This window comes from Dipteris shenzhenensis, chromosome 9 (assembly GCF_047967505.1).
Source record: "Dipteris shenzhenensis isolate YYH24624 ecotype China chromosome 9, Dip_SZ_1.0, whole genome shotgun sequence".
Lineage (NCBI taxonomy): Eukaryota > Viridiplantae > Streptophyta > Polypodiopsida > Gleicheniales > Dipteridaceae > Dipteris > Dipteris shenzhenensis.
The window spans coordinates 6,281,253-6,295,867 of record NC_141604.1 but is presented as its reverse complement, the minus strand read 5'-3'; the positions used below and the strand labels follow the sequence as shown (position 1 = coordinate 6,295,867).

Here is a 14,615-nt window from a genome sequence, read left to right as displayed (position 1 = left end):
AAGATGCGTTTCCCTTGGCTCCCCATCCTACAACTCTCTTGGTCATGGCTATGCCTGGTGGAGTATTGCAGGATGGAGAGCCAAGGCAAACAATGGATCCCCCCTTAAGACCCGTTTCCCTTGGCTCCCCATCCTACAACTCCCTTGGTCATGGCTATAGCTGGTGGAGTGTTGTAGGATGGAGAGCTAAGGCAAACAATGGATCCCATGACTTGGGCCAAATTATGAAGGGGCATTGAGGTTGCGGCAAAGGTTTCATCACAGGGGTGGAAGGGCCATTGGAGAGCATGGAAGGGGGTAGGAGAGGGATTTTCCTGGGTGCGATGAATTGTTTCTCTACCCTTAAGGCCTTTATATAGCTTTGCTGGTAGCCCAGCCTAGCGTAGGCATTCATATACATCATTGTCTAGCCATGACATGCGGTTAGATGGTTGCCATGGAAGAATTTCTCGATCATCGGAGACAAGATCATAATAATTCAATGGGATGAGGGGGGAGGAGTGGTGGTACATGCACCCAGCTTGCTAGTAGCCTAGCCTAGCATAGGTGGTCATATACATCATCGTCTAGCCATGACGTGCAATTAGATGGTTGCCATGGGAGAATTTCTCAGTCATTGGAAAACTCTAACAGTCTGATATGTTCTTACAGTATAAATACATCTTAATGCTAATATGAGCATGTGAATTAGATGGTCCCTCATGCAAAGTCATTGTTATTATAGTCTGATTTTGACTCAATACTACTCTGAGCCTGTGAACTAGATGGCCCCTCATGCAAAGCTATTACAATCAACTGAAGAAAGGTAGGATCAAAATAGGACATTAGATTAGCATTGAGTCAGTTCATTAGACTTTAATAACAATAGTTCTCAGTCATAAGATGGAGAACTATTGCTATTACAGTCTAATGAACCGACTGAATGCTAATCTAAGCGTGTGAACTAGATGGTCCCCCATGCAAAGTCATTGTTATTATAGTCTGATTCCAGCTCAATGCTAATTTGAGCCTGTGAATTAGATGGTCCCTCATGCACAATTAGTGTTACTACAGTCTGATTCCAACTGAATGCTAATCTGAACCTATGAATTAGATGGTCCCTCATGCACAGTCATTGTCACTAAAACAAGCGTAGTGGTTGTTTGGGATTAGCATACTATTTGGGATTTATATTTTCCCTTGTTTGGGATTTACCAAAACAAACGCGGTGGTTGTTTGGGATATACTAAAGGTTATAGTTTGTGGGGGTAGCAGTTAATCCTAAACCAATAAAAATACATTTCCTTGCCAGGGCCTACCTCCTCTAGTCTTAACTATCATACAACTAACCTATCATATTCATCAATGTAATGTGTGCGGAATCTATCGGTACACAGGTCTTCAAAGATGGCAAAAGATCTCACTATATTACATCATTGAACATGTTAAGACGGCTTGATTTGACAGATTAGAATATGTGAACAATTACAACTTGGATGGCAGGAGAGCAAACTATTTAAAAAACCCGACAGGTCTCAAGTGAAGGAGTAGCAAAGGAATAGAGATGGAAAGCTGCAATAGCAATGACATTTTTTCTATTTCTTGTCCTGAGCTTGATGAAGCCATTTTGCAAGGGGTCCTTAGCAACCCAAGATTGTCATAGATGAGATTGATCACTTGGAGGGAGCTTGGAGGAGGAACATAGAGTTCCCAAGAGTGTCATTCACAAGATGGCCATATTGCAGGAGGAACTGTGGGAAGGCCTTCAATATTATAAGAACCCACAGTTTACAAAGTATGTTGCTGAAGGCTCCCACTGTGCGAAGTGTCGAACCCTTGTTGTGTAATACTTGCATCAATATAAAGTCCTTTAAAGATCTTGAACTTGATCTCTTGGAATCTTGGATATATATTACTCGGGACTTTTTAAGGGGTTGACCACCCCTCTAATACAGTTGACTTTTCAATAAGACTTGAGTTAAGTAGTAAATTGTCTTCTTTGGAAAAAACAGAAGAAGTAAATTGTCTTTGTATTTATCTATCCTTAGATACGATAGTGGTCTCTTTCCAAAATGCAGAAGAGTAAAACTTGGTTGTATACTACCTGGGTATATAAAATTTAGGGGCTGACTATACATTTGACTTTTCTATATAACTTCAATTTTAAAGTTATAATTTTCCATTTATCCATCCTTGGATATGATTGCTTCACTCAACTGGACTTTATAATTTGAAAATGTTGCATTTAGTTGGATTCGAAGGTTCTATTTTCTTATGAGTGCTTCACTTAGTTGGACTTGATAATTTGATGGACATTTTTCAATAATACAGTACGATTCTATAGCTTGCAATTAATTTAGGATTTGTGGTCACCAACCCAATGAATGAATTTTGATAATAGATAAAGAGAAACCGTCTAAAGGGGATTGTTTTAGTCTAGCACTTTGTAACAATATGATCCATTTTAGGATAGCAAGGTGGTACATTCATTTAGGATTTGTAGTCATAACCCAGTGGTTGAAAGTCAACAATAGTTAAAGAGAATCAGCCTAAAGGGTACGCCATAAAAAATGCATTTTCTAATATTTCACCAGACTGGTGGTTGAAATCTGACAATAGTTAAAGAGAACCAAGCTATTTGTGGGAGCTATTTTCCTTGTGTGCAACCGAGAAAAATGCAATTGGATCCCATGACGTGCAATTAGATGACTAAAAACAAGCACGGTGGTTGTTTGGGATATATTCAAAATAAGCGTGGGGTTAATCTATCGTTTGGGATTTACAAAAACAAGCGCGGTGGTTGTTTGGGATGCATAGGTCAAAGTCTATGTGTGTTTGGCAAATTGGCAACAACAAACACTCCTATATGTTTCCTGACATACTAGGGCTTCTGAAGATCAAAGCTCCCCTGCCCAATTGAAATGTTAGGATTCTGATCCATAAAATTGAAATACAATCCGTTTGCTGCACCCAACATGCAGGCCCCCCTTTTGCACTGCTATGAAGAAAACAAAACAAAATATAATATGTGCAAAAACGTAGTCTAATTAAACTAATAAACGTACGTAAAAACAAAACAATTTCAACCCCACGGTTGGTTTAATATAGTCATATCTAATAAGGTACTAGCAAAACAAAACAATTTCAACCACCACGTTAATTTAGGACAGTCACAATTTCAACCACTGGGTTGGTTTAGGACATGGTCACAATTTCAACCGCCGGGTTGGTTTAAGACAGTCACTATTTCAACTACCGGGCTGGTTTAGCATGACAGTCACACAATTAGACAATAACAAATTTCATTTCTAAATTTCACAATTAGAAAATAATAATATATTACTTTTCATTTCTTTATTTCTATTCAACCACAATTTCAATCAGATACTGCTGTTTGACTTGAAACAACACCGGTCTCAATCACATTAAGTCCAAGCCATCTTGGTCTAGAAATTAAGTGATATATGACCCGAACAGCAGGAAATTAAATTAAATAGTAGTACAAGTACTAAGAAACATAGTAATTTCAACCATCGAGCTGGTCAACAACTAATGTCTGTTCAACCACACTGGTGTTTGAGCTAAACCAACCATGGTTGCATGATGTTCCGACCACCCAGTTGGTTTAGTAAAATAACAATAAATTGCTGTTCTGTTGCAAATATATTGTTGTTACTTTCTGTTCAGCCACACTGGTTCAGGACAATCACATAACTGGTGTTTGAGATGAACCAACCACGATAACATGATGTTCCAACCAATGGGCTAGTTTAGGATAATCACATTAAGTCCAAACCAGCCTGGCTCTGGTGTTTGAGCTAAATTAGCCATGGTTGCATGATATTCCAACCACTGGGTTGGTTTAGGACAATCACATTAAGTCCAAGCCACCCTAGTAAACTATCCCAAAACTCAATCACAAACAACCACCACCAGGTTGGTTTAGGTAACCATTGACTTGCGTTGTATCAAGAAATGAAACAAGTAAACTATCCCAAAGCTCAATCACAAATAACCACCGGGATGGTTTAGGCAACCCCACTGACCTACATTGTATCAAGCACGAGTAGGATGTGCTCATCAAACATCTTGCGTCCCATCCGCTTTCTACAGATGTCCTTGTTATTTGGAGAAATTCTCATATTTTTATGCCAAAACGTCACTACTATTGCAATGACTTTTGCACTTAGACTGTCTCTCCTTTTCTTGCATTTTGTTGAAGACCATAGACTACTCAGATCGGTATGATTAGGTTTTGCTTCCGCTCTGCATGCATCTCTCGATCGGTATGATCGGGTTTTGCTTCCGCTCTACGTGTTGGTAGGGTTGTCACACTATGAACTTTAGGGTGTAGGCTAAAGCTTGTGAAGACTCGAGATTGGTATTCACCTGAATGGTCTGATGTTGCTTCCTCGAATGCTACCACCAATCGTGACATCAGAGCTCGTGTTCTTCGCTCTGATGGCAATGATTGAATGTGCGCATCTGTAGCTATTTTTTGCTATTGCTACTCTGCAAAGGAGTCGTATTTCTTCTTGTTGTTTCTCTCTTCGCAAATGTTGCAAAAGTGTCTTCCGTTGTCGTTTTGATACCATGCCATTGACCCATAACCTGTTCCTTGTGTCCTGACCAAGATTTTCAGTTTTTTGGTCTCGAAGCCTTTGTTTGCTTCTCTTGCAAGCCATGGCGAGCTGCATGTTGCCATGGCGACGATCAGTGAAAGATGACAATGCCAAGCCAAAACAAAGAGAAGATAGCTTGTGAGGTGAGCAAAGAATAGAAGACAAACCAAAACAAAGAGAAACTAACTTGTGAGGTGAGCAAAGAATAGAAGACAACTTACCCGAAAGACGACAATGCCAAACCAAAGACGATACAAGGTCACATCAAGGTGCGTGTGGGTCGTAGGGGGCGGGGACAGGTTGCAGGTACTTAATCTTTCAAGATTTGACGGGCAGGAGGTGTGACAATTCAAAATTCGCGAGAGTAGAAAAATTTTGAGCCGTCAATTTCCCCCCCTCTAGCAATACACGTCAGTAGAATTGGATATCCCAAACAAGTGCAATGTGGCCTCAAATGCTTCAAAACACAAATAGGCCAAAGGGCATGCTATCAGGTTTGATGCTATGTATTATGAAATGCAATGACCTTTGGCATGCTTATGAGCCATATAGCAAGCAAGTGCATGGAAAAAGAAACAATTCAAAATTGTAAATAGCGTTGGATTTATTAAAAGATCTTTGCACATGCACAAATTGCACATGTTCAACTTCTTCCATTTTAGGTGAATCTAGATACCAATACCAACAACTATCAATGTTTTAAGACCACCATGAAGTAGTCCAATAGTTTGGATTCTAAAATTTCAATCTGTTTTGGTTTTCAATAAATAAAAAAAAAGTTATGGAGCGTTCCCTCAAATGGGTGTGCATCACTCTAGCACAACATTGAAGGCCCATTAATCCATGCCTAATGTTCTCATTTAGGTGTACCCTTGGGTTGAGGAGAAGCTCACGTAGTGTACTTTTGAATGATTACTTGGTTGCATGTATGTACAGAACAAATTTTTGATGTTTTTGAATAAATTGCATTATCCTATAGTCTTCAGGATGCATGCTTCACATGCAACATAGCAATAATAATGCTTTGATGGTCTTGTTCCAAATCCTTATTCCATAATATTTTGGTCTCATGTTCAAGTTTGGAATGTGTACTACAACTTGAAGACAACGTTTGCCGAATTCCGTTAAGCAAACAATGACCCTTCCTTAGAGGCTCTTTTACATCAACTTCCTATGAGGCCCTTGCACAAAAAAAGGCTACCACACCCAACTTTTATAGTCTAGAATAATAGTCACTATATAACCTAATCATATTATGGTCTTCTTTGGCAATCCTTTGATCAATCAAAACACCTTAGAACATGCATGGAATTTTTTTGTAGTCTGTCACACTCGACATATTGCTTAAGGATGATTTCTTTTCAAGGTCTAAGGATTGTCACACTCTAGATTTGCATATTGCTTAAGGATGATTTCTTTTCAAGGTCTAAGGATTTTAAAACTATACATACTTAAATGCAAAGGAATAGTTATCATGAAGTCATAAATTTAGTTTTTGTGAATTTTATTAGCTTATCAATGAGATAAATTTTGATTCAATGTGAAAATCTTTATGAATGTAATTCAGTTTGGCAAATCAAGTGCTCTTCTTTATTTTGATGAATTTGGATTGGAGTTTATGATTCTTTTAACTTTTGACATATCACGATTATTGTGGAGCTAGTTGTAAGTTAAGTTCTATTCCATTCACCTTTTAATGCATATTTCATTGCTTTGGGGTCTTTTACCACAATCCTCTGTTGCCTAAAAAAGTTGGCCAAAAGGAAAGAGGACATATAATTATATTATCAAATCTTATATGTTATCCCATGAATCATGCTACTCTAAAGCTCCATGGCATCCTCCACCATGCATAGAGTATTAAGCCCTACTATATTACTTAATCTCTAGTACTATTTTGGCCCCAGCTTGGCCAAATCAATACCAAACATAGGAGGAACATTGTAGTTGGCAACTCTTTTTTTGCCCAAATCAATACCAAACATAGGAGGAACTTTGTAGTTGGCAACTCTTTTGTTTTAAAGAAAATAAACATATTTTTTCATCATGCTTGCATGACGGTTTTGTTTCTACTACAGAATGTCTCTTATGCGAGTTAATGAGAAGAGAAAAGGGAAAACTTTGGGAGACTTAAATTGTGCTCGATGCTGTCGTCTTCTTCTTGTAGGATTTAATGAATATCACACTATCATCCCATGTTCTTCTCATTCATCAGCACCAATTAGAGCTAAAAGAAACTCTCTCAAGTTAGCAGAAGTCCTTAACGAAATCATTTTGTCTAAGGATGTGTTATAATCTCGAAGGAATGCATTTTTTATGTGCTTCATATCGATCTCAGCTCGACTAATAACAACACGGATGAGGGCATCTTCATCTGTCCCGAACGCCGTCAACGCTTCGTATAACACCTACAAAATGATCAAGATTGTTTTACAAGCTGTTTCGTAAGGCATGATAATACAATCTAATATCTTAAGTGAGAAATCCAGTCAGCGATCCATATTACGAATCTGCTGGGTTCGTTTCCCATGTAGGAAAATTCAACATGCTTCCACTGGTAGCTGTCTACTTCGAATTTGTAATGAGATAGATGCATCTGAACGAAAAATTCAAGATGCTTCACCTGATTTTCTGTCTATTTCTTTATGATGAGATTGATTGTCCTTAGGAAATCATCACAGACCAGATATACCTTTGCAGTGTACTTCTCAGGATTGCTCAGACTCGACGTGATAGCCACTAGCATGTCTCGTTGTTCTTCAGAACCCTTACACTTGTTGAGTCCCTGCGAATTCAACATGGCTAGTGAGCTCCTTAATCGTTTAATTTGGGCCCGAGACAAAGTTTTGCAAACCTTGCAGTGCATGTTAGTGACCGCTAGAACTGGCTGCAAAGCCACACAACCTCATAGATTTGGTGTCGGTAAATCTTCTTGTAAGTATCAAAGATGGAACGCAAACGTCCTCTGCTTCGAGTCAAGATCCGTAAAAAGACAGCTTCATCCACAGACGTCCCGCCTTCACCAGCGTCATATAGCTCCTTCGCTTCTCGCTGAGCTTGAATTTCGCGAAACCCTGCGTCCTTGTCCCGATTTGCACGGAGATAGTTTTCGCAGAACTGGAATTATGCACATGAAATGCCGAATTAGCATCGCACAAAACTGATTTCTCAGGCTCAGCTCCGCAATTACAAGCTCCTACCTTCTTACAGAAGTTTGTTGTTACGTCCTCGATATCCTTCTCGAGACACCTTCCGAGCTTAGAGTAATAAACTTTTTCTATAGCACGAAGCTCTTCTTGGCTGCGTTGAGTGAAGGTTTCTATCAGGATTCCGTTCCTTCTTTCAGCTGCCTGAAAGCCTTTGATCAGCGCGTCTCTTAGTGTCACAGCGTCCCTCTCAGCTGGTTCCCGCATCCATTGCAGCATTGCTTTCTGTCAAAACAAGAAATTCGAGTGCGAGGTGAATCTCGCAGACGTAGTTTTGTACTGCCAGTAGCCGTAAAGATATACTTGCTAATTAGAGCCAAAAGCGAATGTTTGCACCTCAAAATGGAAATGAAGCTCAGATTCTAAACGCTGGCAAAGATCCTCCTGGAAGGTGCTTTTATAGATCTTCTTGATTTCAGCGCGCTGCGATGCAGTCCTGTGAGCAAGGATGGTTATCATCTTTGTCGCATCGCAGCCTAAACCTTCAATCAACACAAGCACAGAGTGATCAGCTAGGGAAATTCAAAGTCAGTTTGGCTTGAGACTTACAGAGTACTCACCTTGAAAGGCCCGATTCAACTCCACACAGTCTTGTCGGAGATTGGGTGGCACTTGGGGGAGCCTAAGAGTGGACATAGCTGATGAAGCTACTACAATTGGGAGGAAGAAGCAGTTGCAAACATCCAAAGGCAGTGGGTAACGATCGAAAGCACATCGACGATATTGATCAGTGGGTATACATTTCGTAAAGACTGGGATCAGGTGTCCCTTCTGGATAAGATTTTTGATCCGTCAAAACGTGATCAATGTGCGCATCTATGACGTTCGAAATTCCAGTACAACATTCGATGATGGAGGAGGATTGCGATTTGCAATAAACCTGATACGAGGACGCCATACTATTCAAATTGGAGAATGTATAGGATTCCATGTAACAATGAATCATCGAGGCAAGGATATTTGATCCCACTAGCCGATATTCGATATTCGATATTTGATCCCACTAGCCGATATTCGATATATTCAATATTTGATACTCGAGCCGTGGACGATATGGATAGTTGCGCATTGCAGACACTCCGCAAAATTTACCCACACCTAATGGTGTCCTCTTCCGTGATGGCCCTAGAAGCAACCATTCCTTCTTCCATGTGAGAACTTCTTCACCCCTATGGAGGAAGGTAATGATCCCTCGCTAGTGGCCATTCCTTGAGGAAATTTCTGAAAATTGTCCACCCTCAAGTAAATTCTCGCCATCACATCTTACATAGATCTAGAGCCATGATGACCCTGGAGAACATCTAGAAGGATGTGAAAATTGCATCTAAGGGCCCAACATAGATGCGCATATCAAGAGTGCATTATCCTCGGGGGGTTCACCTCACATAATTTGAGTGTACCACGTGCATTCAAAAGGAGGAGTATTTTAATTTAACTTTTTCAAAAATTTTAACAAGAGGGGTTTTTAAATTCAACTTTAGAAAAAAATCACTTAGTTGGTAAGTAAAGAGGGGTCTTTTTATTGGGGAAAATATTTTAGTTTTGGGGTTTTTTAGACACCCCTTGAATGCACGTGATACATAGGGTTTCTTTGTAGTGCACACCCCGAGGCACTATCAGAATAATCCAATGGTGGTGGATGTCCACACTTACCACAAACCTTTACATAATGGCAAGGGCCCCAACAAGGCCATTTCTACGAGGCATGTTGGTAGGCAATCCAATTCCTAGTATGTGACCATGCCAGTGGTAAGTCCCTTCGTGTGGAAGGCACTGGCAATGCAAACATGGGTAAAAATGGCTTTTCTAGTTAAGAAGTGGTCAAATGGCTTTGAAATTTTCGCAACAACTTGCAAGATTTCAAGCCACCCTGAGAAGCCACCTATCAAGGAGGCGTAAGGGTAATAAATTGTTTGTCTGTCCCATTATCAAAGGCTCTTCAAAAAGCATCCTAAGCCCTTTGGTTCTTCAATATCCTTAAGTTTCTCTCTTCTTGTAATCACAAGATGGAGGATGCTCCCCTATTGACCAAGCACTTTTAAATTTCTCTAAGGGGGTTCACTAAGTAACACTTAAGTAGCATGTACACTCATATGGAGAGGTATTCAAATTGAAGATTTTACACATTTTCTTCATAATTATACCTAAAGAATGGAATTTAGAATACAATTTTAGGAAAAAAAAAGTTGTAAAGGGCTAGGATAAAAAACCTATGTAAAATCAAGGTATTAAAATCGACCATTAAAATGCACGTGCTATCCAAGGATTGAATAGTCTGAGGAAGATCTCCTTTTCAATGCTTATTACCAACTCAGGCACATGAAAGGCTCTTTAACAAGATACTACAAACAATAATTGTGAGACATTTCATTGCACAAATTCAACATCCCAATGATATCTGCATATTGCTAGCTCAATGATATTTGCATAATATTGCTAGATCTCTAGTGCATATAATTGTTCTTTATTCTCTCTTTAGTTCAAATCACACATATTGTTCTATAGTCTCTCTTTAGTTCAATCATGGGTCCAGGATACTTAGCCTTTACTCTTTTATGGGTCATTGGGGGGAAAGGGACTTAAGGCTTCCATGAAGGTGACTTAGCCTTTACTCTTTTATGGGTCATTGGGGGGAAAGGGACTTAAGGCTTCCATGAAGGTGACTTGCACCACTAAGGTCACCCAAAATGCATGGTACCACTCATCAAGGGTCCAATATTGATTCAATACCTTAGATTGCACTCTCCTTAGAGACATATATATACACTCATGCAAGTTGGATGATGGATTATACTATGCAATGATATGTGTATACACAGTTGTCAGTCATGTAAATTGGAAGCATAAATGTTAGTATGTAATGCTGGGATAGACTAAAAGTGGGCCAAAAGCTTATGTGAAATTGGAGACTCTTTGAAATGCACCTTTCAAGGGTCTTAGGTGGTGGTATTCATTTAGCCCATGGGTTTTCTTGCGGCCTCATGCTAGGGATTTGTATCCTAAACCCAATTGATAATATTTCTCTTACATGCTCAAATGTTGAGAAGGAGACAAAAATTTGCTACAAAATATCATTTCACAATCTCTATAACTCTACTTCTTAATTAAAAGAATGCTATTATACTCATTAAGCTTCATTAAGACATGTAAGTCTATCACCAATTTAATTGGAACCAAAATTTACTAAAACTTGGAAGGTTCTATTAACAATATTGTCTAGTAAGTGAGAACCATTGCGTGTTACCATTTTTAAGATTGCTTCCAAATAATGCTAGATTTTATGTGAGTTTAAAAACTAATGTTGTTGTAAATTTCATATATATATCTATAAAAAACACAATAATTTGGTACAAAGTATTTTTTAGAGCTACTTTTGGAAATCCTAATGTCAAAAAAACTATCACCTTTAGGTATTGGATCTTAAAGAAGAATAAATTATTGTAGAATCCTTCATGATTTAGAGACCATGAGTTTTGATAAGATCTGCTTTGTGATGCAGATTTGTTTATTCTAGATAAATATTCTATTATTTTGGGTAGATGGAAATTATTATTTGCTTGAGAATACTTACTTTTATGGAATTCATAATCAAGTATTCAATATGCGACACTCCAATGAATATACAAGGTTAGCAACTACATACAATGCCAATATATAAATACTTTCAAAGGGAGACTGTGTTGATCTCGTGTTGATATGAGTTTGCTTGTCAAATCTCTTCTCTAAGAGTATTTTGTTGTGTGCTCATAATCTTAGAAGTTAATAAAATAAAAAGAACCTCTACATCCTGCTCCTCATGGTGGAAAAGAGGATACAATTGTAGAGTGAGAGTGCATTCACATTTTTAGGTTGTGTAGCTATACAAAAAACTTTTTTGGAATATAAGTGTACCTAAAAATTGGCCAAGTTTTCAATTCATTTAGTGACACTAGCAAACCATAAGGACTCTGTACCGTGGTTATTAGAATTACATAGATGATAATTTTAAAAATGTCCATGACAAACATTCTTAAATTTAGGCCTTTTTTTTGCATGCTTTTTTTCCCAGATTGATACTATGCAATTTAAATTTTAAATTATAATAAGAATGGTCTCAAATTTTTGCTTTTAAATGTTAGCTATTCATCCTCATCGGTGATTAAGGTTAGAGAGGGGTCTTTGTTAGATATCAATGCTCCACTCTCATGTAACTATGCGGGAACCAGCTAACTCTACTTGTAAGCCCCCCATATGAGGAGAAGGCATTTGAGTAGCTCGGTTATCTGGTAGGTCTTGGTTTGGACACCAGATGGGGGCCATGTGTGGCCTGATGGCTGGACAGCTTCAGATAGAATTGGCACACTGCCAACTAGGCTACATGTAAGTGCGGGAAGGCATCCCATGACTGACCGCACTGAGGGTAGACGAAGCATTTCCTGGGGTAGCCCACTCTCGGGTTGCGGGGCCCGTTTGGAGCCCTAGATGATCCCAGATGGCTCTAGGCCTAATAATAACCATAGGTTAGTTGCTCTATTCTGTGCCACGGTTCTAATGTGTGGTCGGTGGCCTAAACTTCTAGTCGGCCGTTTTGGGCCGACTGGGTCGGTCTCCCAATTTGGTCTAACTGAGTACGACTGGTGGCTATATAGGAGCAAGCCCGTGAAGCCCATAATCATTACTGGCTACAACAACCCTGATTCCTTAGCATCCGGCCTCCATCCTCTACTATTTCCAGCATGCCATCAAAGCTTCTCACACAGGAGCACACGGGCAGTGCCATCTATTGTATCAGTTTTACAGTAATCAAATTTTTGATTCTCCATACTATCTGCTTTTCTCTCTTGCATACGAGATTCTATTATCTGTTGAGCACAGAGGTTGTATTGTTTTATTACATGGTATCAAAGCTTGGGCTCTAGCAAGAAGATTTGGTAGTGTGTTTCTGTTTGCGAGCAGATTGTGAGAGATGGCCCAGCCCCCAAGATTGCGAATCCCACCGTTTGGCGAAAGCGACAAGTTGGACGGCACTAACTATCCACTCTGGAAGTTCAAGATGAAGACCATCCTAAGCACATACAAGCTTTGGGATACTTCTACTGGGGTGGATGTGAAGCCGGTTGCGAGACCGAATCCAGCCAATGTAGGACAATAGATAGTACCAACTGCAGATCAGATTCTCACGTGGACAAGAAGAAATGCAGATGCGCTGTGTTCTATTGTGTGCAGTGTAAGTGATTATGTCATGGCGTTAATTCAACATGTCACCACAGCGGATGGACGGTCTTGAAAAATCAGTACGAGACCACGAATCAGATGCAGATTCAAAATCTGGAGACTCAACTTGTGAACGAGAAACTATCTGAGTCTGAAAGGGTAGAGAAGTTCATCACCAGAGTGAAGAATCTACACGATCAGATGACTGCGATTGGCATCACCATGACCAGCGAGAATCTAGCACGAAGGTGCATATGGATTCTCCCACCAAAGTATGACGGTCTTGTTACAACTTTGAGGATTTCAGCGCAATGCTTCTAGAGGAGGAGATGCGTCAAAAGACGAGGACTGGAGAAGATTCAGCTTTCTCGGCTAGATCAAAGAAAGGTAAGGGTAAGGACTCTGGTAACCCATATTCTTCTGATGATACAGAGAGAAAGAAGAAGATCAAGTGCTTCTATTGCAACAAGGTAGGGCACAAGCAAAATGAGTGCCAGAAGAAGATTGCAGATGAGAAGAACGGAGTAAAGAAAGAGTCTAGCAACAGCACGTAGGTAGTACCAGTAGAGCTGTTCATAGCAATTGAGGAGATTTGCATGGAGGCAATTCATGTACCTACGAATGAACCTTGGATTATTGACAGTGGTGCATCACGCCACATGACTAGTTGTAAGGATTGGTATACCTCTCTACATCCGATAGGGAATGACATCCTAGTAGTAGTCGGCAATGATGCAAAATGTCCAGCAAAAGGAAAAGGTACGATTGCTCTAAAGTCAGATGGAGTTGTAAAACAGTTGTCCGATGTTCTTTATGTGCCAGATATCAAGAGGAACTTGTTGTCCCTTTTTGTGATCACAGGGATCGGGACCTCAAAGTTCAATTCGATAAGAATGGCGCACAGATTTTGGATCTTCAAGGGAAGGTCATTGGTAAAGGTACACGGTGCAACAACATCTACGAACTCTCAGCTTTCAGTGCTCGAGCCGATGTGAGCAACACTAAGCTGTGGCATGAGAGGTTTGGTCATCTAAACCTTAGTTCTTTAAAGGAGATGCATAAAAGTGGAATGATTGTAGACCTACCATAAATTACAGATCTACCCGATGTATGTGAAGCTTGCATGATGGGCAAGCAGCATCGGTAGCCCTTTCCTAAAGAGGCCAGCAGGGCAAAGGCTCCTCTAGAGCTCATTCACATGGACCTCTGCGAAAAGATGGAGACAGAAGCTTTGGGTGGTTCCTACTACTTCATGACGCTGATCGACGACTACAGTTGAAGGATATGGATATATTTCCTGAAGACTAAAGATGAGGCTTTTAGTAAGTTCAAAGAATAGCATGTAATGGTTGGGAATGAAATGGGGAGGAAGGTGAAGAAGTTGAGATCAGACAGAGGTTGGTGAGTTCACATCAAGTGAATTCAAAAGTTACTGCAAAAGTCATGGGATCAAGAGGCAGAAACCCCCGCCACATGCATCACAGCAAAATGGAGTAGCAGAGTGCAAGATGCACGTCATCTCCGAAATGGGCAGGAGTATGATGAAAGGGAAAGATTTGCCAAAAACTTTCTGGGCTGAAGCATGTAACACGGCAGTTTACATTCTGAATCGTAG

General features: G+C 39.8%; 1 protein-coding gene across 1 annotated transcript; it reads right to left on the bottom strand.

The window, feature by feature from the left end:
• Positions 1-6,620: 6,620 nt before the first annotated feature.
• Positions 6,621-8,554, bottom strand: LOC147898123 (uncharacterized). Its single transcript, XM_087379627.1, has 6 exons — positions 8,368-8,554; positions 8,144-8,289; positions 7,802-8,032; positions 7,506-7,718; positions 7,294-7,386; positions 6,621-7,009 (listed from the first exon to the last, which is right to left on the bottom strand). Exons 1-6 carry the CDS (start codon positions 8,441-8,443, stop codon positions 6,806-6,808), a joined length of 963 nt encoding a protein of 320 aa, XP_087235753.1. The 5' UTR covers positions 8,444-8,554; the 3' UTR covers positions 6,621-6,805.
• Between the last annotated feature and the right edge of the window lie 6,061 nt (positions 8,555-14,615).